This window comes from Podarcis pityusensis (genome assembly GCF_964106645.2).
Source record: "Podarcis pityusensis genome assembly, chromosome: 7".
In the NCBI taxonomy this organism is placed as follows: Eukaryota; Metazoa; Chordata; class Lepidosauria; order Squamata; family Lacertidae; genus Podarcis; species Podarcis pityusensis.
Genome location: NC_138031.1, coordinates 22,100,904 through 22,123,665, shown reverse-complemented (window position 1 = coordinate 22,123,665; position 22,762 = coordinate 22,100,904). Strand labels below are relative to the sequence as shown.

The window sequence follows — 22,762 nt, the reverse complement described above, 5'->3', positions numbered from 1 at the left end:
TGAGTCGCTGATTTACGTTGCACCAGAGGTCGGGGGTTCGTCACGGCTGGAAGGGCATGATCCAGCTGGGGGCTAGCCAGCTGGCATCTTGACCTCCTGAAGGATTGGAACCATTGGAAAGGCTACAGAGAGTGACCAATAGGGAAAGTAATGTGAGGCTCAGAAAGTAGTTTGGAACTGTACAGGTACTGACTAACACCTTGTATGCTGCCAAATGCTATGTAAGCTATAGTGGTGGTCATGTTCATGTTATGCTAAACCATGGCTTACTGAGATGTGGACAAGCAAGAACAAGCCACAGCATGTCTCAAGCTCACATGCACCTACACTTCCACTCCCCTATTCCAGGATGACAACTTCAGCAGAAGTGAATTTCAGTTTCCCTGAATCTCACCTTGTCTACAGTGGTTTATTCCTAGCTATAGCCAGACGAAAAATTTGCAAGACGAAAAAACTCGCAGAACGAATTGATTTCGTCTTGCGAGGCACCACTGTATTGTTGTTTTAAAACTATTTCTATATTTATAGTTTTTTTAATTAGTTTTTATTGCAATTGTTTTTAATTGTTTTATATAGGTAACCGTTTTATACATGTCATTATATTGCAGATTGCTTAGAGCAGATTGCTGAAATGTGTCTCTCCCCCCTCCCAGTCCATTGAAAGATGCTTCCTGCCAGTGGATACCACAACTGGATACCAATCACTGATTTTATCTTGCCGAATTGAAGTCTCTTTTCTCTGCAAAATGTATCATAATAACACAGGAATTGCCACACTGCATCACACTGATGCTTCATCTAGTTCAGCATTCTCTGAATACAGTTACCAGAAATACACTTCATGAGATCAGGATGGTGGCTAAGCTAGACTACCACTAGCTGCTGAGTCAGCTGCTGACCCTGAGTCAGCAGCTGTGTTTTATATGAAAGTTCTTAAGTGTTTTTGATTATTCTGGCAAGAATTCACTGACAGACTGTTCCTAATGATTTTTTTTTAAAGCTATTTATGCTCATATTCAAGTTGCAGCGATTGCTACTAGTAGTAAACATTTATATAGTACTTTAGTTTTCCCCTGCACTTTATAAACTTAATTGGGTTCAAAATTAGTAAGTCACAATGGACCTGTGTCAAATCCAAGTCAAGTTCTCTGTATAGCAGGTCTCAAAATACATCATTCTTTTTCTTGTATGATCCAATAAATGTGGGGCCCTCAGTCATTTCATGGTCAAGCAAGTCCTGCACACAACTATTCTATTATTCATAATACATATATACCAAAAAGGATTTTGCCTTCTTAGATTGACAGTAAAAAATAAATAAACTTGGCAAATAAATTAATATAATAGTTGAACAAAAAGAATGCCAGAACAGACATCCACACTTAACCTTAGATTTCCCATTTTGAAGATTGTAGCTTATGAATAAAATTAAAATCAGCTACTGTGATTTTTTTCCAAGTTCCTAATCTAAAACTTACTAAATAAGCCACGAAATAAATACATAGCTAAGTTGGAGTCTTCAACAATCCCTTAATTCCAATTCTTAATAGTTCAGTTCAAAGTTTATGCTTGTTATAAATTTGCTACCTTTGAATTTACTACCATCTGCCATAATATTGAAAACATCCCGCAAGTGCTAAATACACTATACACAGCTATAATCACTTAAAATATGTTTGCTCAATATGCTGAATCGTATCTATGCATCTGTCACTTCCCGCATACCATACCATACAATAATTAATCATATGCAATGGTCACGTACAATCTAAAACAAGTTCCCTGGTGGAATCAGATACATTCTGATCTCTTTGTCTCGTAAAGATGGAAACTGGACTCCAATATTATGTCAGATGGGGAATGGGTAGACAGGGAAAACATCCTATGAGACTTACAGAGCTTCTATTTTGCTGTTGCTTCGAGAAATACGGTAGTTCACAACAGAATTCCAGACACTGTATTTGGCAATGTAATATCGTAACGTACCCTTAGGCCATTCTCTAAAGTATTGCTATATTTTGTTCCTCCCCTTGTCCCACGTCATTCAGTTCAATACAGAATGCCTCTGCTAACACCTGGTCTCCTTTATTGCTATATTCATGACACCTCTCTCATTATGTCTTTTGACTATGTTTTGTCTTCCAACGAAAGTCAAGTTCTAATCCTTCAAGCTTTTAATCTTTGTTATCATATCTCTTTTGACCAATTCACTATTGTACTCTTAATGAGGCACCACTTGTACACTTCAGTGTGCCTATGCTGGCATCCAGTTCTGCTAGTACAAGGATGTCTGTAGCTGAAACATTGTCTGCCAGACTGCTTCTTTCCCACTTATTATTAAACTGGGAACTACGGTCCATACACCATGAAAAGCAAACTGCACAGAAATGGAAAGTGTTTTCCTGCTTCTAGTTTAGCTCTATTTTTGTCCATGTCCTCAATACTAATCACAGCTTGTTCTCTGTAACAAGGAAAAGCTGGGACTTCTTTGAAGGTGAGTGGGTGGCAGTGGCTGTCAATCTGTAAGGAGGGTAGACTAGAAGAGTTCTTCAACCACAAGAAAGAAAAGAGGCAGAGGCAAATCGCTAATTCTATACACTAACCTCTTAAAGAGACAACAATGTACAGAATATTATTTATGTTTACACTAGTATGGGAACTGGAAGTCAGTGGAAGCCCAAAGAGGCTTCCCTTTAGGAGCAAGCCTGTGAAATCGCTCCTATGTTTTCCCTTATTCTTTGTCTCCCACATTCTCTGCTTTGTGCAAGTTAATTTGATATGAATCAACTGTCTTTATTCTCTTTTGCCATGGAGCTGCCTTCCTCTATAAATAGCATTAAGCTACCTCCTTGGAATCCTTTGTATCACCAAAACTTTCCTGAGCCACTCTAGTTTCATTTTTTCCTGCTACTGAGTTAACTCTTCATCCTGTCTATGCAATTTTTACTTGCCAGATAATTTGGCCTTATTCTGTCATCAAGCAATCTCTACATTTGCTACATTTGTCAACAGAAGTAATTTAATATTTTTATTCCTGTTAACTCCTTGTATACATTTACAATTGGTATTTACAACAGTTCACATTTCTGTTCCTACACTGGAAAAGAGTCTATAGTGGTGCATGAAAAAAGGTATATCATTAAGTAAGTTAAGAACTGGTTGAGAACCACTCTTAAATTGTTGATTTAAGAAAACCAAGACAAAATGAAAGAGAAGAACAGAAGAGTAGCACTGCTGGATCAGGCCCCTGTCCTATCTAGTCCAGCAACCTTGTCTCACAATGGCCAAGCAGATGCTTGTGGGAAGCCATCTTAGCTGTTAGTCCTGGAACATCTGCTCCCTGCCTTGCAGGCCTTTTCCCACCTGACCTGGGAGGACAGGACCCTGACTGACTCAAGCTACAAAAGCCGAGGTTGCTGGACAGACTGTCGGGTTGGGGTATTATTTGAGGGGGGCGTGTTGCTGTTGTTTTTGTTGACACTAATTCATTTGTATTTTTTATTTTTAGAACTTGTTATGATTTATTTGGCATTTTTGTGTGTTTTATTTATTGTTTGTAATTATACAATATATAATTATATAATCCACCTTGAGCATGGTTTTAACTATGGAAAAGCATAATACAAATAAAATAACAGATGGATGGAAGCCTGCAAACAGGAGCTGAGCAGAACAGCCCTCTCCCCTCCTACAGTTTCCAGTAAATGGTATTCAGAAGCATGTTAGAGGCAGAACACAGCCACCTTCGATAGCCTTTATCTCCATGAACTTGTCAAACCCTCTTCTAAAACCATCCAAATTGGTGGCCATCACTGCCTCTTGTGTGAGCAAATTCAATAGCTTAACTATATGCTGTGTGATGAAATACCTCCTTTTGTCCAACGTTCAGCTTTATTGGATGTCAATGAGTTCTAGTATTATATGAGAAACTTTTCTCTGTCTGCTTTCTCCATGCCATGCATAATTTTATTTACTATCATGTCACCTCTTAGGCGTCTCAAGGACTCCTGTTTTGCAAAAACAGTCAAAAGTTTTTAAGAATTTGATTTACAATCAATATACCAATATTTGAGAGCTCCTTTTCAAATAAAGAAAACCCTGAGACACTGTCTCAGTCCGTTCTCAGCTGCCTACCAACTTATCAAAACAAGTTTGACAAGTGAGGTGTCAACAGGGGTGGAGTGGGGACGTTTTCTGGCTTAATTCAGCAGAATCCATTTCAGCAGCTTTCAGGGTATGAAGCCATTCAAAAAAATTTTTTATAGCTTTGTAACAGATAACACACTTAAGATTTTTATAGGAGCACTTTAAAAGACTTATGGCCTTGTATTTTTCATCCACAGAGAACAACTGTTGAAGTCAATGGGAATCCTGGGTACCCTAAAAACATTTAAGACCCCTGTTGTTCTCCACAGCTAATATTTTGTAAACTAATAAAATATGACCTAAGTTTCTTCCTCACTAATGTAAGTATCTGTGCTCGGGGCCTACTGCCTCAAATATCACAAAACCCTACCACTGAAACTGTAGCTGAATTTCCAGTCAATGCCTGTATTTGTAGGCACTTTGCTAGAATCAATCAACAAAGATCTGTTCACTAAAAAGGTGAATATTTTCTTTTTCTTTTTTACATATGCTTTAGCTATCAACACACCCTTGTCCAAAAATATTTAAGAACAAGCCATTCCATTCATTGAATGAAGGAGGCTTTTCAAATCTTTTAATTAGAAGGGGGCGGGGAGTCTGATTCGCTTGCAAAGGGCACAGTCTATTCACAGAAAGGAGGCAAATAAATATTTTACATGGTAGAATTCAAGAGCTATAGCTACACTGTGAGTATAGGTACAATCACAATCTGTTAAATCCCTCTTCACCCACACTTCAAGCATCTAAGGAGACAAAAATACCTTGCGCACACAAACATCATCATACAACCACAGCTTGAAATGATAATAGCACATCACTAAAAGCAAGGCATTAAAATCAGCATCTTTAATAGAAGCGGAAACACAAGTAAGACTGGTGTCTGTCATACTTGGTGAGGAGAAGGGAATTCCAAAGATTGGGGACCACAACAGAAAAGGTTACCTTCTTTGTTGCCGCAAGATGTACACCTGCAGCCACTAGATCAACCAGGAGGGCCTAATCTACAGATCTTATTGAATGGACAGACTAGTACTGTGTGAGAGAAGTGCTGTGAAAGGGGAGAGGAAAGTGAGCACTAAGGACATCAGTGTAAAGGCTGTACCATATATCCCTGCAGCTGTGTTATAAACTCAGATATATAAGCTAGGCGCCAAACGCCACCTTAAACCTAGGTTGTGGCTACCACAACAGAATGTCTATTTGCCAGGGTGCTGGACTAGATGAGCCTTGGGGTCGCTTCCAACACTACAATTCTGATCCTATGACCTCAGCTACATTGCTTGGCTGTAGCTTGCTCTTACAACCATTTACTAGTCCCACTATGCAAGAAGGAAAAACACACACAGTGGAAATGGAATTAATGATGGACTAAGGCAGGGTTTTTTAAACTGGCTCGATGTCAGAAATCTCCACATAGTCACAATTAGACCCACACCAATAGTAAAATGTGCCAGGGAATTTCTAATACTGCCCTGCATACTGTATTTCTATCATTCAGCTTCAGGGTCACTGGCACAGAACACCATAATGCAGGACAACATCAGAGGTTGTAGCTGGTTTTTTATGCAATCCCTGCCCCTGCCATACTGCATGGCATGGTCAAAGCTGCCCTGGTACAGCAGCCATTTTCTCCAGCTCCTTCCTTCCCAAGTGGCTGATGTCACTTACACTTGTGGGCATCAAAGCTTTTGAGGACTGTGACTCAAGAGCTAGACTTTTAAGACTGTAACCTATGTTGATGCCTCTAATTACACACTGAATTTCATTAGAACAGGAAATACGTAGTTTGCTATTTATATTTAGAAGAAACATTTCCTGAGAAGCCACCCATGCCCATTTCCCCACTGCTGCAGTGATGGGGTGGCCTCTTAACAGATGCACAGAACATAGTTATATACAAAGTTTAAAATGTAGGCTATGAATGGGCCAGTTCCTAAAGGTATTGTTTGGATGTTGTTTCTATAGAAATTGATAATATTTACTTTCATATAATGCACTGAGGATTATGATCAAAACATGGGTTTAAGTAGGGTCACACTGTGGAAGTTAAGAAGAGATCCCAGTAAGAGGCTAAAAAAGCTTTCCTTGAATAAAAAGGAGAAGAATTTTAATAATTGCACAGCTATTGCTAAAAGGTGAATTCCACTGAAGGTTTAAAAACAAGCACCATATTAATAGTCTTGCAAACCTAATTAACTAATGCGGGTGCTCCACATGGTCGCAACTGGATCTTCATCAAAAAGCTGAGGCTGCTGAACAGACCCTTGGACTGGGGTATTGTTTGTGGGGTACTGTTGTTGTTGATGATATTACTCTTTTGTACATATATTTTTAGACCTTAATATGATTTATGTGGCAACTGTTCAGTTTGGTTGTATGCTTTTTATGTGTTTTATTTATTGTTTGACTACTTTTGTTATATTTGTAATTATGTCTCTTTTTCATGTTGCAAGCAGCTTTGAGCGTGGTTTTAACTATGGTGGCATACAAATAAGATGGATGGATGGATGAGAATAACCTGGACACTTTCACATACATACAGTATGGATACAAAAACAATAAATAGATATTCAAATAAGTCATACTCTGAAACCAAAGTTACTCTGAGTATGATTTAACTGTGCACCACCCACTGTAAAGAAAGGCTAGTGTTAAATCTTAAAAATTATCTCAGAAAAACTGGTCAGCTGGAGTAATAAATCTGTTTGCACAAACATAACTTCCTCTCATACTCCCTGCAGTTAACATTGGATTTAGTTCCCTGCATATATTTATGTTTTATATTTTTTCATCCTCTGTATATTAACAAAAGCACTTTATCAGAGACTAGACATGTAAAGCACTTCCTTAAGTTTAAATGTGGTGAGCTGTGTCTGTCTGTTCCAAGCACCTCAATTCAAGAAAAACACTGGTCAAACAGATTAAGAAAACAATAACCAAGAAAGTAAATGTTTTTGTTTGTGCCCTGCTGAGGCTAAAATGATCTATGGGAATGCTTCCAGGTCTATGAACATAATTGTATTTTACTTTATGTCCCTCTGGAAAACAGTGGGTTTCTTAAAAACCAAGCTCCTGTTTCCTTTAATATGAAGAAAAGATATACAGCTTTAGCCAATGGTATGAATAGCGATACTATTTAACACAAGTCTTGCTTCCTATGGATTTTGGAGATCCCTAAGGCCTTTTATACATAAGAAGTTTTAATGGATATGATCTTACTGGTGCCAGGGTTTTCTGCATTAAGTGTAATCACATTGCATACTTGTTTCTTTACAGTCATAGTAAGTCATGCATCTTGTTTTGGTAAGCATAAGTTCAGAACCGAAATTGATCTGTGTTATTCTGTTTTTCTTATAGAAGTATTTTAAATATCGAGACAGGATTTGCCTTTATATAGGAAGAAACAGTACTTCATGTAGTCAGCAGGCCAGGGACAACATGACCTTCATGATGTTTGCAAAATAAGGTGGTCAGTATTTATCACTGTAATTTTAGAGGAAAACTACCATAACCTATTTTGGACGTATGCTACAATAAGACTGCTTGCTTCAACTTAGGTTGCATATTAAAAAGGAATAAAGTAACTGAGGTAAATTGTTTAAAGTAAATTGTTAAGAGATCTTTAGTGCTTCTCTGCTCCCTCAGAGAATAATTATCAGTGTTCCCTTGGAAAAGCTAATTACTATTAAACCAGTTTAAATCTGGTATGGATAAAGCCCAAGTGAGTTACCTACCACGTCCACACCAAGTGTGCGAAAACAGATACAACATTCTCATTCCTCCAGGCTGTTCAAAGTCTAAGAAACAATGGACAGCACAACTTGCAGATATACAATGCACCCTTCCTTCTCATATATCTGGTAAACTATGGCTTATGAAAGTGTTGAAAGACAAATGATGCTTTTTGGAGAGGGAAATGAGTTACTTATCACTTAAACCTGAGTCCATGGTCCTACACCAAATACACTGAATTGAAGCCTAATTTTCTATCTGAGAGGAGTGGGGGTCGCAGTGAACAGTAACTTGACTTTTAAGGTCATGTAATAATAGTTACTCACATACAGTTAGTCTGAGGGTCTTCTGGCGGTTCCCTCACTGCGAGAAGTGAGGTTGCAAAGAACCAGTAAGAGGGCCTTATTGGTAGTGGTGCCCGCCCTGTGGCACATCCTCCCATCAGATGTCAAAGAAATAAACAACTATCTGACTTTTAGAAGACATCTGAAGGCAACCCTGTTTAGGGAAGTTTTTAATGTTTGATGTTTTATCATGTTTTTAATATTCTGTTGGGAGCTGCCCAGATGGGCAGGGTATAAATAATAAAATTATTATTATTATTATTATTATTACTAATACTAATACTACAGCACATAAGCAGCTCACTCAGTGGGGTAGAGCCACAGCTATAACTTTTGGGTAGCAGCATCACCACCACAGGGGCAAGACAGCAGCAAGGTCGGGTATGAACAGTCATATTGACAGAACTAAATGCTTCCACCAGCGCATCCATACAGTTCCAACTTCACCAGTGCTTCACCCATCCATGTACACAACAGCAGTACTGCTGCTGGGAGGTTATAACTGCAGCTCTACCCCACTGAGTGAGCAACTCCTCTTTCAACATGTTGTACCCATTTATAGCTATTAACAAGACATCACGAACATTTCCAACTTATTGAGAAACACTACTTTTGCCTTGTAATTAGCAGTCTTTCTTCTGACAGTTCTGGACACTTGGTTGCCATCTAACTTTGTATTGGTTTGTGACCCTTTTCTTCAAGCAAGTCGTTTTGTTTTGCATCCTTGCATATGTACAGAAAAAGAAGAACTTCATTAATTTCCTAATTATGAGCTTGTCTGTAAGCAGATATAATTATATAGTGTGAAAGACATGTGAGATGAATGACTAGTTTATACTACCTAGTGTAGTATAAATGATTTATTTAGTCAATTAATACTAATGTATTGATTGTTATAGCAACCAATTAAAATTTCACCTTTGTTCAGGAAATATGTGAATTGAGAAATGGCAAACTTGGATTTTACTTTCAGACAGCAACCAGTATGCCCAGATCTAAAATAAACTTAATATTATTCAGTCATACAATCCCTTACATCAGATCTGTGGGTGAACAAAAATCGGAGAGAACTTTCACAATTTGGAAAAACCTTGAATGACCATCTTGACACTACTCCTGTAAGCCAATCCCCCAAACGAAACTGAACCCAGGCCTTCACTTGTTGGACCACAGCAACTCTCACAAATTGTTAGACAACATACAAACAAGTTACATGAACTGCCATCTCTTTACGTGTAGTCTAAGTAGAGTACAGTGGTACCTCGGGTTACGTACTTAATTCGTTCCGGAGGTCTGTTCTTAACCTGAAACTGTTCTTAACCTGAACCACAACTTTAGCTAATGGGGCCTCCCGCTGCCGCTGCACCGCGATTTCTGTTCTCATCCTGAAGCAAAGTTCTTAAGCCGAGGTAATATTTCTTGGTTAGCGGAGTGTGTAACCTGAAGCGTATGTAACCCGAGGTACCACTGTAAAAGCAAGCTTTTCCTAGAGCATTGTTGCACATTACAGTGTAGGTCCCTCCTTGTACAAAGAAACTTATGGTGCCACCACCAAGTTCCCTTTGCTGTAGAGCTCAATAATATTAAGACATATGAATATATCTTCCACTGTCAAATACACATAATCCACTTAAATCAAGTATGCAGTGGAACCTGACAATTTAGGGCCATCATTTGTTTGCACTCCAAGGCAAATTGTTGGCTAGAACACCTAATAAAAATACAAACAAGGCCAATGGAATTTCAAAATCTGGGGTTACTCTAGCTACAAGTTTTATGAAACTGCATGTTTTGGTTATGAACCTAGTTGTGGTGCTAATGGCATCCTAGAAAGGTGACAAATGAAGGGACAAATCATTCAGACATTTAGGCACATGCTGTTGAGCCGGGGCTTCATTCCAATTAACTATAACCATTTTTATGTTGACATCTTATATAGCTGCCTACTAAAAAGTGTTTAAGGACCACATATCACTGGTTGGACCACTAGTAAAGTTCTGCATTCAGAAGGTCCCAGGTCCAGTTCTTGGAATCTCCAGGGCAGGGCAAGAAGAAAAGCCCTTGTCTGAAATCCTGGAGAACTGCTGCCAGCCAGTGCTGAACTAGACGGGCCAAAAGCACTTCCTCTCTTCCTAATATGCGTGGGTGGAACAAAACTAAATTTGGGAAGAAAATGGTTCAGTCGGGCCCCACTTGTTTTAAACCAGCGGGCTTTGAGCATATACAGATTTCCACTGTGAACTTCTTTTTCTCTCTCCCACCAGCCCCACTCCTACGCCCTGACAACAAGACACAAGAACACCCCAACGGGCACGTTGTTTCGTGCGGGCGAGAGGGTCACACACACAAAACAAAGAGGCAGGCAGACTAGCTGGGCCAAAGTCCCAGCCCTCGGCTTAAAACAAAACCCCGGCGGAAGAAGAAGTCGTCGTCTTCAGCCCTGCTGCTTTAAAACTGTCAAGACTGATGCCCGAAGAACAAAAATAAGCAGAATGAAAAAAGGGCTGTTTGGGGGTGGGCGCCTCTCACTCACCCCCCACCCCAGCGTTAAGGAAGAAAGGGGGGGTAAGCCAAGAAGGGGAGAAGGAGAAGAGGAAAACAAAAACAAATCAAGCCTTTTTCCTAAAAAGCAAACGGGGGGGAGAGGAGAGATGAAGGCTGCCTGCTTTGTCTCTTCGCGCCCCTTTAATATAAGGCCAACGGGGGCGACAAAGGAAGCAATGGAGCCGGCTGGCTGGCTGGCTGGCTTCCTCGCCCCCTTCTCCTTCCTCCCAGAGGCTGGTACCTACCACAGCAGGAGGCGACGAGGAGCAGGAGCTGCGCTGACCTCCAAGCAAGGGACCCTTTTGCGCTCCAGCAAGGGGCCATAACACCGCCACGGGGGGGAGAGCGAGAAGAAAGAGCCGGAGTCCGGAGCCCCCGCGGCCACAATCCCCGCTGCGGGAGGAGGGCCCAAGCGCCACCGCCGCCGCCGCCGCCTCGCCGGCCAAGTCTCCCCGCCGGCCCCCTGGCTGCTCCCTCCGGCGTCGCTCTCTGCTCAGCCCGCCGCTGCTGTGGGAGCCATGGGCGGCTGAGGCGGCTGCTGAGGCGGCTGCTGAGGCGACGACGACGACGACCGCCGGCCTCCGGCCTCCTCTGCTCTCCGGTCTCGGGCAGCGCTCTCCTCCGGCGGGCAGGAGGGGCTCCGCCGGCGCATCTGCGCATTAGAGAGCCGAGCCGCTCTCTCTCTCGCAGGAAAGCGGCTTCCCTGGGCGGGGAGGGAGTGAGGGAGACCCAGCCTCTCGCCCAGACGGAGGAGGAGGAGACTGAGCCGGCTTGGTCCTGGCCGCGCATTGAACCGCCTCAGTTTCTCTCGGGGCTGCTGGCCGCTCGGTGACCCTTTAAACTCAAGGAGACAAAAGCAGCGGGAGTGGGGGGGGGGGGAGGATGTTTACTCCGAAGTAGCCCAAACACGGGCAGGGATCCTGCCCTGGCTGTTTATTTGGAAGTAAATCCCAATGGGGCGCTGGGAATGTTCCCCTTAGAGAGTTTGAGAGGGAGCGCGCGCAGGGCTGCTGCAGCCCCGATCCTCTGCAAGAGCTAGGCGATCCTAAAGTTATTAAAAGCGATGGCCTCCCGCAGTCCCAAGGGGCAGCACGTAAAGACGAGCCCGTGGTGGATCAGGCCCACCTGAGCCTGCTAGCCTGCACACACACACACACCCCGGTGCCAACCACGTAAGAAGCTCACGGGCAAAAAGCACCCCTTTCCCCACTTGCAACTGGTGTTCAGAGGCCCATTGTCTCCGATGCTGAAGGTAGAACATAAGTCATCCTGGCTAGCAGACTTGTCCTCCATCATTTATTTATTTCCATTTTTGACAGAGGAAAAGAAAATATGCAGCTTGAGTATTGAGGGTAGATATCCTCCTCCTCCAGTGAACTCACAGGCTCCAAAGCAATCCTGAGTGAACTCAGATGTCTCACTGAATTTATTTTGATTTACTGCCATGAAAGTCACTTCGCCCCCGAGGCGCACTCTGGAAACAAGCAGATGCCAACAACTGCCATTGAAGCAAATGTGCATATAGAATTGCATTTCTTGTATGTGCCCCGGTTCACATCTGATGTACACCAATGAAGGAAAACACGCATGTCCCTTATTTTGATTCTGCTTGGCAAGGGACCACATATGATGCTACCTTCTTTTCTTTCCAGGATGCTGATACATTACAGCACTAGAGTTAGAGTTGTGTTGTTTTGCACCAGTGCAATTTTCAACCCCTTGAATTTTCTGGTAGAGTTTTTTTTTCTTTTGGTAATGAATAATTTCTAAGTGGCTTAGGTAGCGTTCTCACAATGCAACATTATCAGTAGATGTTAATCCCTGTGCACTGTCATTTTGAATAGCAACAGTAATGCACTGGGATGTATTAATAACAAGATTTCTGCAAAAAGGAAATATTGGTTGCACCCTCTGGAAACTTAGACACAGCTGGCCATCCATACAGTACTGCTGTCTGAGGCAAAGGAAAAGATGGCTGCCCCACCAATCCATGTACAGAAGCCAATTGGACTGGCAGTTACTCTTATTTCAGGACAGGCAACAACAACAATAATAGTGGGATAGTGTCCACCACACCAGAGAGCAGCAGGCTAGTTATGGGAGTGCAAGACAGGCCACATGGCATGTACAGCTCTGCCCTCCAACAGATGTGGCACAACCAGGGAATTAGAAAGTTGTTGCTGCTGGCCTCAGCGACTGTCACCTGACTGTCACCAGGGCCGGCCCTGCTAAATTATATTGAGATGCTCATATCCTACATTTCAGGATCTCTCTTCGCTGAAATGCTCTGCTTAATTCCTCTGCTTTTCTGGTCTTTGATTTACCCGTATCTCTCCATATTTTTTATTATGTACATCAGCTTCTTTTCTTTGTTGTATTCGCTTTCATTGTTTTGCCTTTAAATTACTCCTTTCTTTCAGTCTGTTGTATTTTTCTCCTCTTTCATTTTGATTGTGTTCATCTTCAACTGTTTAAACCTAAAACCACTCCTTTATTCCCCAGTGCCTTTACTTCTTTGCCATACTATAGCTTTGGAATTCATTGCCACATATTCATGTATTCCTCTTCCTTTCTGCGCTTAAACAGCAGCTATTCTCCAGAGCTTTATGTTCTGATCTTTGCAATCCCTTTATCCTATGTCTCAGCCATTCCCCTTCATTCTTTTACTTTTAGAGTATAAGCCTGGGAACAAAGTTTTTACCTTTAGAAACTGGATGCTCCAGGTACGTTATAAATATTACTATGATTCTCTAAGCACTGGATTCTGGAAGAACACTTCATTTCTATGTGCAGTAGATGGCAATCCTGTTTTTTGTAGCGGGGGGGGGATTGTGGTGGAAAGGGGCTCTTAACCTTTTGAATCCCTCCTGTTCAGTCCTTTGAATTAGGTATTTAGTGCTATGTAGGATGATTATGTACACACATGCTGACATTCCTGAGGTCTACCCTTTCATACTGCAGCATTTTAATAAAATACTTTAGAAAATGCATATCCCTCCCCCCCCCCCAATGACCCAAGTTGGCTACCTGCCTGTCAGCTGCTACTAAATAAAACCAAAGTTGCGGTTAGATGCCAAGTTTCCCATCTGTATCTGGATGTCTCCTCTTATAAACCTGCAGTAATTATTGTATGAGCATCAGCATGTATGAGTAAAAGCTAATTTGTTATCCTGATAATGTTCAAATTAGCTGACACAACTTTTTATCCAAAGCAAGTGACATAGGTGCTGTATGGTGTAGAGTTGACACTTATTGAGTGGGAAAGCTTATGATTCTGGTAGAGCCAGCCAGATTATCCTGTTCTTCAAATTGTGGTTGCATCGGTTATAACCTTGATGAGACACTTAAGCTGGACTTTAATGTTTTTAGGTGGGATATGGAAATACTATAGGACCTTGATTCTCAAACGATGTGATTAACCTATCTATCCAACACTATCCATTTCCATTTGTTTTTAAAAACTATTAAAACTGAGGTCTTGCACAGTAATTATATTTATATCATTAAGCTTTAACAAAAATGATAAAGAGGCCTTGCACAAACCTTCTGTAAGAATAATTAGAATAAATAATCTAGGTTGAAGGGTCAGTCTGCCCTGAGTCTGTTCCAATTCTTGAGTTCTTGTATCTGTGGGGGTATGAGAGGAAACTTACCAAATCAATCCCTTGTCTAAACTGTTGTGGCTGGCTACTTAATCACCATGATTAGCACAACCAAATAAGTTGCTCTGTGCCATAGAATGAATGGGTGCCCCCCCCAACCTAGCTGTTAGGTAGTAGAACAATAGGAGGATGGTTTGTGAGTGAGTTGGAAGCAGGCGGAAAGCAGGCTGGAAGCTGAGACACGGAGATATGCTTGCTCTGTGCTGGATCCAAACTTGTCATGAATTAAGAAGCAAGTTTGTTGGGCTATTAATGCTGTGAGTCCCTCCATCTTATGCTCATTGTACATTGTATATGCACATTGTATATATGTGTAAATAAAACCAAATATCCTAAAGACACTGTCAGGGACTGGGAAGAGGAGGAATGGTGGAGATCGCCTCCCCATCCTGACCCTCCCAGGGAGGAGGAAGAGGAAGACAGTATAGATTTACAACAGTGGTTTGCGGGAGGTCACAGCTCAGAGGCAGATGAGGGGAAAAGTTGGGAAACAATGAGAAAGGAGGAGCAGGCAGAACCAGAGTAGAAGCTGGCTGACACATTGTCATTAGAAAGCATTCCACATCCTCCATCTCCCAGAACCTGGTGAGCCTTAAAAGTAGGAGAGCAAAGAGCACAAAGACAGGGCACATAGCAGCACCCATAGAAGTGACAAATGAGGAAGTGGGAGAGACAGGATGGTGAGTCACTTGGGACAACGCCATTCTCCAAGAGGGTGGGTTCTATAGTCTTTCTCTGTAAAGAGTGAAATAAAAAAGGACAGTAAGAAACTTTTCCTTGTCTTTATACTTCCCTGGGCAACCAGCTGGGAGCCACTGACAGCATCCTGACAACCACAGTCTCTGCTGACCTTTATTCCAAGGAAATCAAATCCTGGCCTGGAACCTCTGCCTGAGGTATACAGTGGTACCTCGGGTTACAGATGCTTCAGGTTACAGACTCCGCTAACCCAGAAATAGTACCTCGGGTTAAGAACTTTGCTTCAGGATGAGAACAGAAATTGCGCCACGGCGGCAGCGGGAGGCCCCATTAGCTAAAGTGGTGTTTCAGGTTAAGAACAGACCTCCAGAACGAATTAAGTTCTTAACCCGAGGTACCACTGTATGCTAAAATTAATGCCTTAATGCCTAAAGTATGTACTACAATTGCAATTTCCCAGGTAATCCCCCACAAGTACCCTGTGGAAATCTTGAGAGGACAACTCCTCCTAATCGGGTTGTTGAAATCTGAGCATGTGCTCAGCATGTAGCAATTAGTAGAAGTACTGTAGTAGTTTTGTGAAGTGGAAACACAATGCATAGTCTGTGCTCATCTGAGGAGGAAATGGGACTAGGGGTGTGGCATTAGAGGCTACCAAAGAAAATGGTGCAACACATATTACACACTTCCTACCCCAAATGTGCTAACGAGCTTCCACACCAGCAGTGACTGTAAGGGGTTGTTTTTACTTAGCAGATTTCTGTGGCAAGAGGGAAATGTATATTAAATGTAAACAAACAAACAAACAAACAAGAAGACAGGCTGATATTTTGATGACAACAATATTGTGTGGGTGCTTCTAATATTGTGTGGGTACATGATCAGCACCAATTTCATAATAAACACCTGCTTGGGAGCAGCCACAAATATCCTTGTGTAACCCTATCTGCATAAGGACTGTTCTTCCACAAGCAGCTCCCACACAGCAAGATTCAGATGAAATAACCATGACAGCGGAGGCAGGTTTATGGATCCTGATTATAGAATACTTTGATGGGAAAATAACAATTCAGTGGAAAAGGTCATGTGATCAGTCCCTGCTGACATGGTTGGATCATAAACATTACGCTAGCCACACAAGATAGGAGCCGTTTATGGAAAAGTAGTTCCCGTGTGAGGGGATCATTTCTGGGGGTTTTCCCATTCTGCAGAGGAATACATTTCTGCTTAAAACAGCCCCGTGATACAGGAGCCTTGTGACCTGTTTGACTCTGACCTTCTGCATTTGTATCTGTATAGTATTTGCACATGTGGATCAATCCTCACCATGCAATCCTGTGCATGCTTACTCAGAAGTAAGTCATACTGAATTCAGTTGGGTTTCCTCCCAGATAAGTAGGTATGGGACTTCAGCAGTAGTCAGCAATTATTCTTTAGATTCTTACCCTAACCTAACATTTTGTTGTTGTTTAGTCATTTAGTTGTGTCCGACTCTTTGTGACCCCATGGACCAGAGCACGCCAGGCACTCCTGTCTTCTACTGCCTCCCGCAGTTTGATCAGACTCATGTTGGTAGCTTCGAGAACACTGTCCAACCATCTCCTCCTCTGTCACCCCCTTCTCCTAGTGCCCTCCATCTTTCCCAACATCAGGGTCTTTTCCAGGGAGTCTTCTCATGTGGTGGCCAAAGTATTGGAGCCTCAGCTTCAGGATCTGTCCTTCCAGTGAGCACTCAGGGTTGATTTCCTTAAGAATGGATAGGTTTGATCTTCTTGCAGTCCATGGGACTCTCAAGAGTCTCCTCTAGTACCTAACATAACTAAGGCCAAATAGTACCTTTATTTCACTCTGTGGGGAGATAAAAATACAGTCAGTTCTTCTTGGATAAGACACTTGAAAAAATATCTGGAAAAAATAATTATTATTGTGTGCAGTTTATTTATTACACACTAGATTATGTTTCCTGGGTGTGTCATTGTTTCACTTACAAATGAACTAGATGGCACCCACCCACCAAATAAAGCAATTTTTATGCTTATTTAATTTTTCAAATAATTCTGGCTGGGAACTCTTTTTTTTTTGGGGGGGGGTAACTGTAAATCTTTTTCTGCAATGCTCTGTTGGCTTTAATAAGTACAATAGTAGCCACTGCTGGGTTTTACTTACTGTGGCTGAATGTTAAGCAGCAATGGAAAATGTTAAGTTGCGAGATAACTGACTAGTTTCCTAAGCACTTTTTAACAGGAGGGGGAATTAACAATGCTTCTCACCTCCTCCTTTCACACTCCAATAGAAAAAATGCAAATTTACTATTAACCTAGTCACACAGCAGCCTCACATTTCGTTTACTCCATTTCACAATTCACACAGAAGCCCAGGCCAGACCAGCGATAGACACAGAGGCGGAATTCTCTTTACCAAGGATTCTATTCATAAAATCTTTAAATTGATTCCAGGCTGCAAAGATAGAATGCAGTATTTGAAGAGAGATAAAAAAAAAACAAGCTGAGGAATTAGGAAAGCATATTCATACCTGTTTATATCTCCCCATTTGTCGCGACGGACCCAAAACAAGTGCATCAAGGGTGACAGGATTTGAATTGGACCAAAATCCAATTCATACAGTGTATAGGTGTGTTGGATGGTGGGGTGCAGGGATATGCGCTGGACTCATGAATGCTACCAGTCTCCCTGCCTTGCCGAAGAAACCACTCTGAAGCCTGTCTGGAGGTTCTCTATGATGGTGCATGTATACATAATGGGGGGTTTCAAAGTTATACTCAAGAGTAGACCCACTGAAATTATCAAACATGACTAGGTTAGGGTCATTAATTTAAATAAGTCTATTCTGAGTAATACTTAGCTGAGTACTACCCGGTGTGTTTTTTAACTGAATAATCATTGAAACCCTGATTGGTTGGAAGGGGGAATAGTTGAAGGTTAGCCATATAGTTATTCTACACAGACATTGACACTCCCCCTCCCTTTGTCAAGAAAAATGTATTGTGTTAGTGTTGACTAACCACAGAGACCATGCGTTAGTACTGGGAACTGTTCAACAAAATAAAGGCTGTACTTTTCAGCAGAAGACTGAGTCCTGCTTTGCAAAGTAACAACAGGTAGCACATAACTGTTCCTTTGAAAACATGGGTGAAATGATAGATATGCCAATTTAATTGCATGGGCGTATCTTCAAAGTTGTACATTGCTTGCTGATCCTGCAATTCCATTGAAGAACTGCAGATGGATTTAATCAGAAACGATTGCATTAGGTGGCAAAAATAAGAGAGGGGAGGTTCATGCTGAGCAACAAGGGCTATGGAGACTTGGATTTTCCACCAACCTAAAGAGGTAAGCACTTAATGATAACCTGTTTGATAACTAAGGGTCAAAAATTAATTGAAAATTAAGAATTGTATTTATTGAAACTGTTATCCTAAACTAAACCATCACATACATTTTCATCTGACCTTTGTTTTAGAATCTCAGAGTAGCAGATACAGTATGTGCCCTCTCCTCCTTTTTATCCTCATAATCCTACAATGTTGGTCAGGCTAGCCTTCCTCACAGGATTACTGTGAGGATGAAGTGGGGGATGGTAACTGGCCTAAGATCAACACCAGCAAGCTTAATGGCCGAGTAAGGATTTGAACCCACGTCTCCCTATTCAGAGTGCAAACCTCTCTACGCAGTCCATTGAAAACATTGAGCTTAGCAACAGTAAGAAGCTATTAATGCTAGTTCTATACATTATTTTTGACTCTACTGTTGTTAATGACTTCAAAGATTTATTGAACGCTGAGAGGTTTAATTAATAAAATCAATAAAGAACTGCAATAAAATGGCCTATATTGTGTATAGCATCACATAAAGCAAAATCCCAAGAACACTTGGAAATAGTTCCCATTGCATTAAATAGACTCCCTAGCTACGGAGTCTAGGATTGCAGCCTTATAGGACCATTGCTAATATTTTTGAAAAGCTTAAACGTAAAATGGTAGGCTTTAATAAAATGTAATAAGTTAAAGTTAATTTCAGAATACAGGGAATTGTATACCACCACAAAACCCTCCAGCTTGATGAAAAAGCACATTTTAAACACTTGTGCCTTGATTCAGGGAACAGCTTATATTCTGCTGCAAATCCCCCACCCCACTCAATCATTAACACTCTCATCCAATAACTTGTTAGGCTATCAGGAAGGGTAGAAAGAAGAAATCTTGACTAAAAAAGCTTCAGTTTGACAGCATAGGTTATCATGGTAGCAATGAAGCTCACTGGGTCACCTGCTCATTTTTGTGCAAATGGCAGGATGCCCACAGGCAGTACTGTGTCCACCAGTACAGTGGTACCTCAGGTTAAGTACTTAATTCATTCTGGAGGTCCGTTCTTAACCTGAAACTGTTCTTAACCTGAAGCACCACTTTAGCTAATGGGGCCTCCCGCTGCCGCTGCGCCGCCGGAGCACGATTTCTGTTCTTATCCTGAAGCAAAGTTCTTAACCTGAAGCACTATTTCTAGGTTAGCGGAGTCTGTAACCTGAAGCATATGTAACCTGAAGCGTATGTAATACGAGGTACCACTGTATCTGGTTGGGCTTCCACAGTGCATGACTGTTTGCTCTCCTCAGTTTCCATTCTACCTGGGCTGTCCTACATTGAACAGATCCCCTTAAAGATGCCCAACATCATATAACACACCGGTGGGCAGATTTCAGTCCTATATGATTTGCTTTATTTTTTTCCATGGAATGTTGAAATCTGCTAACTGGAGCCAGGTGGACAGTAATAGAAAGGGCAGTGTCAGCTGTAAAAGTGTGTCTTGGGAGTTGGAGCCAATTACCTACTACATTTATAAACCATACATCAGCATAATGTGAAAATCTGGAGTAAAATCTGAAGTTACTGCAAGTCAGGGATTCTAACACCAAACTCTAAAACTGTCCAGTAGAATAGCACGAAGATGTGGTCAAAGGCAACAGATTTATACTCTGTATTTTACAGATAAACAACACTGGGGTTGAGAGTTAAGCAATTAGGAGAAAGGCAGCAATGGTATAGCATTAAACAAAAGCCAACCCTTGCGTTTTAATTCATTATCAGTAAACTACTAGATTCAGAAACCATTGGAACTCTGCTGGAAATCCCACTACATCCCATTCTACATTCTGCTCATCCTGATATAAGTAGACCCTCCAAATGTCCCTATTTCCCAGGGATGTCCCTGATTTAGAGAAGCTGTCCCGGTTTCTGATTTGATCCTGGAATGTCCCACATTTTCTAAGGACATCCCTATTTCCTTTGAAGCAATGTTGGAGGGTATGGTAGGATGTCCCTATTTTCATTGGAGAATTGTTGGAGGGTATGGAGTTATCTGATCCCTGAGCCATCTGAAAGCAATCCTATATAGGGAAGGTTTTTTTAAAATGTAAGGTAAGTAAGATGTGTGGGGTATAAATAGTAAAATTATCATTATGGAATGGGATGTCCCTATTTTCATTAGAGAAATGTTGGAGCGTATGTATAAGGGACTTGGTATTCTGAATTTGTTAAATAAAATAATGGAGGGATATTATTAATGGAGGTGACCGCTCTATTTGGAACTGATGAAGCAAGAGAAAAATTAAACTCTATGAAAAGCGGATTATGCACAAAAGGTAATGTTCAAAGCTTTCTTATGCTCACACTATATCGGTATTTAAGCCCTGTCCTTGTGCCCTCCAAAATAACAGGGTCATTTTTACTTGGTGCTTAATTAACAATTCCGTTGATGACAGAATCATCTCATAAGCCATTTTCTTGGAAAACTATTCTTTGAGCTTTCATTATATGTATGAAACATTTGCAATATTTAGTACACATTTAAGACTAACAATAGATTTGGAGCAAGAAGCCTCTGTAGCATGTAACCAGTGCATAGGTTTGGTTCTGTACAGTTATTTTTAACCACCAATAACTCATTTTGTTTAGTCGTATGAGAACATGGGAGGACAGGAACTCGTTGTGCAATGTTGAAGAATACCCCTGACATCCGTAATGTGCAGCACGTGAAATACAGCCACTGTGCTTCTTTGAGTAGCCTGAATTTTCAGCTGACTCCAGTTGTGGGTCTGTACAGTAGCCAGTTAAAATGACCAGCAACTCTCTACAATCTAATGCCTTGAGGGCAAAGGCTACTGAACACAGTGAGAATGATGCTCAAGGAAATATGCATAGGGTTATGCTGTAAGCATTTTTGAGAATTGCCTGAAATACAAAATACCCCCCCCCCCGAACTTCCCCCTGATGCAAACATGATTTACGTATTTGGCCTTGAGACTGCAGAGTAAAAATACTCATTTTCAACTAATGCCCTTTGGGCTTAAAAAAAACCCCTCTCCATTTTCATGTCAATATTGTTTTAACTTTTCATGGTATACCATTTGAATACAGTGGTACCTCAGGATAAGTACTTAATTCATTCCGGAGGTCCGGTCTTAACCTGAAACTGTTCTTTAACCTGAAGCACCACTTTAGCTAATTGGGCCTCCTGCTGCTGCCGCGCTGCCGGAGCACGATTTCTGTTCTCATCCTGAAGCAAAGTTCTTAACCCGAGGTACTATTTCTGGGTTAGCGGAGTCTGTAACCTGAATCGTATGTAACCTGAAGCGTATGTAACCCGAGGTACCACTGTACACTGGTGGTGTTGGGCTAGGCCAGCATTGCCCAACCTGGTGCCCTCCAGATGTTTTGGACCACAGCTACTATCAGCTACAGCCAGCATGACCATACTGGCCAGGGCTGATGGGAGTTGTAGTTCAAAACATCTGGCAGGCACCAGGCTGGAGAAGACAGGGCTACGTAGACCAACCTTATTCAAAAACTTCTTTTTGGGCACCTTCTTTCTGAGTAGTCTCGGCTAATACAGAATGGCAGTTCATCAACCTTCATCTGGATTACCAAAGTACATTGGATACTTAAAGTGATATAACATTATGAATGAGGTGTGTGCTAAACTATTTTAGACACAAATTAGGAATGGGACTTCACAGATTACTGGAAGTGAATGCAATTTGTTTAAATCCAAGTAACAAGATGTTCTAAAGATACATTTCTGACTTCTTTTATTTCTGAAAACCCATGAAATCATAAGATCCAGTCAAGGGCCTGGAAGCAATAAGAAGAAATCCCTTGGCCTGGCTGCCTAAGAATGACATTCTTCTGAGATACCAGGAGAGGAGTGCATGTATATTAACAGGAAGGGTGTAAAGAAGTAGATGAGGTATGGGATTTTCCTTACTTAATCTCACCGCGGCCAGCATTTCAGGAAGTAAGTGTTTCTTCCCTCTGCTCAGGGCTAATTTCTCAATCCTGGAACCCTTTCAAATTTGGCCAGGGTATGAGTTTTGCCCTCTAGTCGAATGAAAAACCAGGGAAAACCACCCTGACCGGTAGTTAGATCTATTCACAATTATATTAAAGAGCCTGCGTTTGTAGGGCTTTACTCTTTTCTGTTTTAACCCTATTTACTTCTAAACTTCAGAGAAGGAAAAGAAAAGAATTTCCACTAGTATCAGCCTGTATTTGAAATCAATAGGTTCACCTTCTGAGCTGCATCTCACTTTCTTTAAAAAAAAAAAAAAAAGGACAGACCACA

The 22,762-nt window shown here is 41.4% G+C and overlaps 1 protein-coding gene across 1 annotated transcript in view; it reads right to left on the bottom strand.

Annotated features, from left to right (window-relative positions):
- The window catches only part of LRP12 (LDL receptor related protein 12), a 35,054-nt gene extending 23,457 nt beyond the window's left edge, over positions 1-11,597 (bottom strand). Inside the window, exon 1 of the mRNA XM_081013764.1 lies at positions 11,012-11,597. Coding sequence (XP_080869890.1) covers positions 11,012-11,555 — 544 coding nt within the window. The 5' untranslated portion in view covers positions 11,556-11,597. The remainder of the gene's footprint in view (positions 1-11,011) is intronic.
- Positions 11,598-22,762: the final 11,165 nt, after the last annotated feature.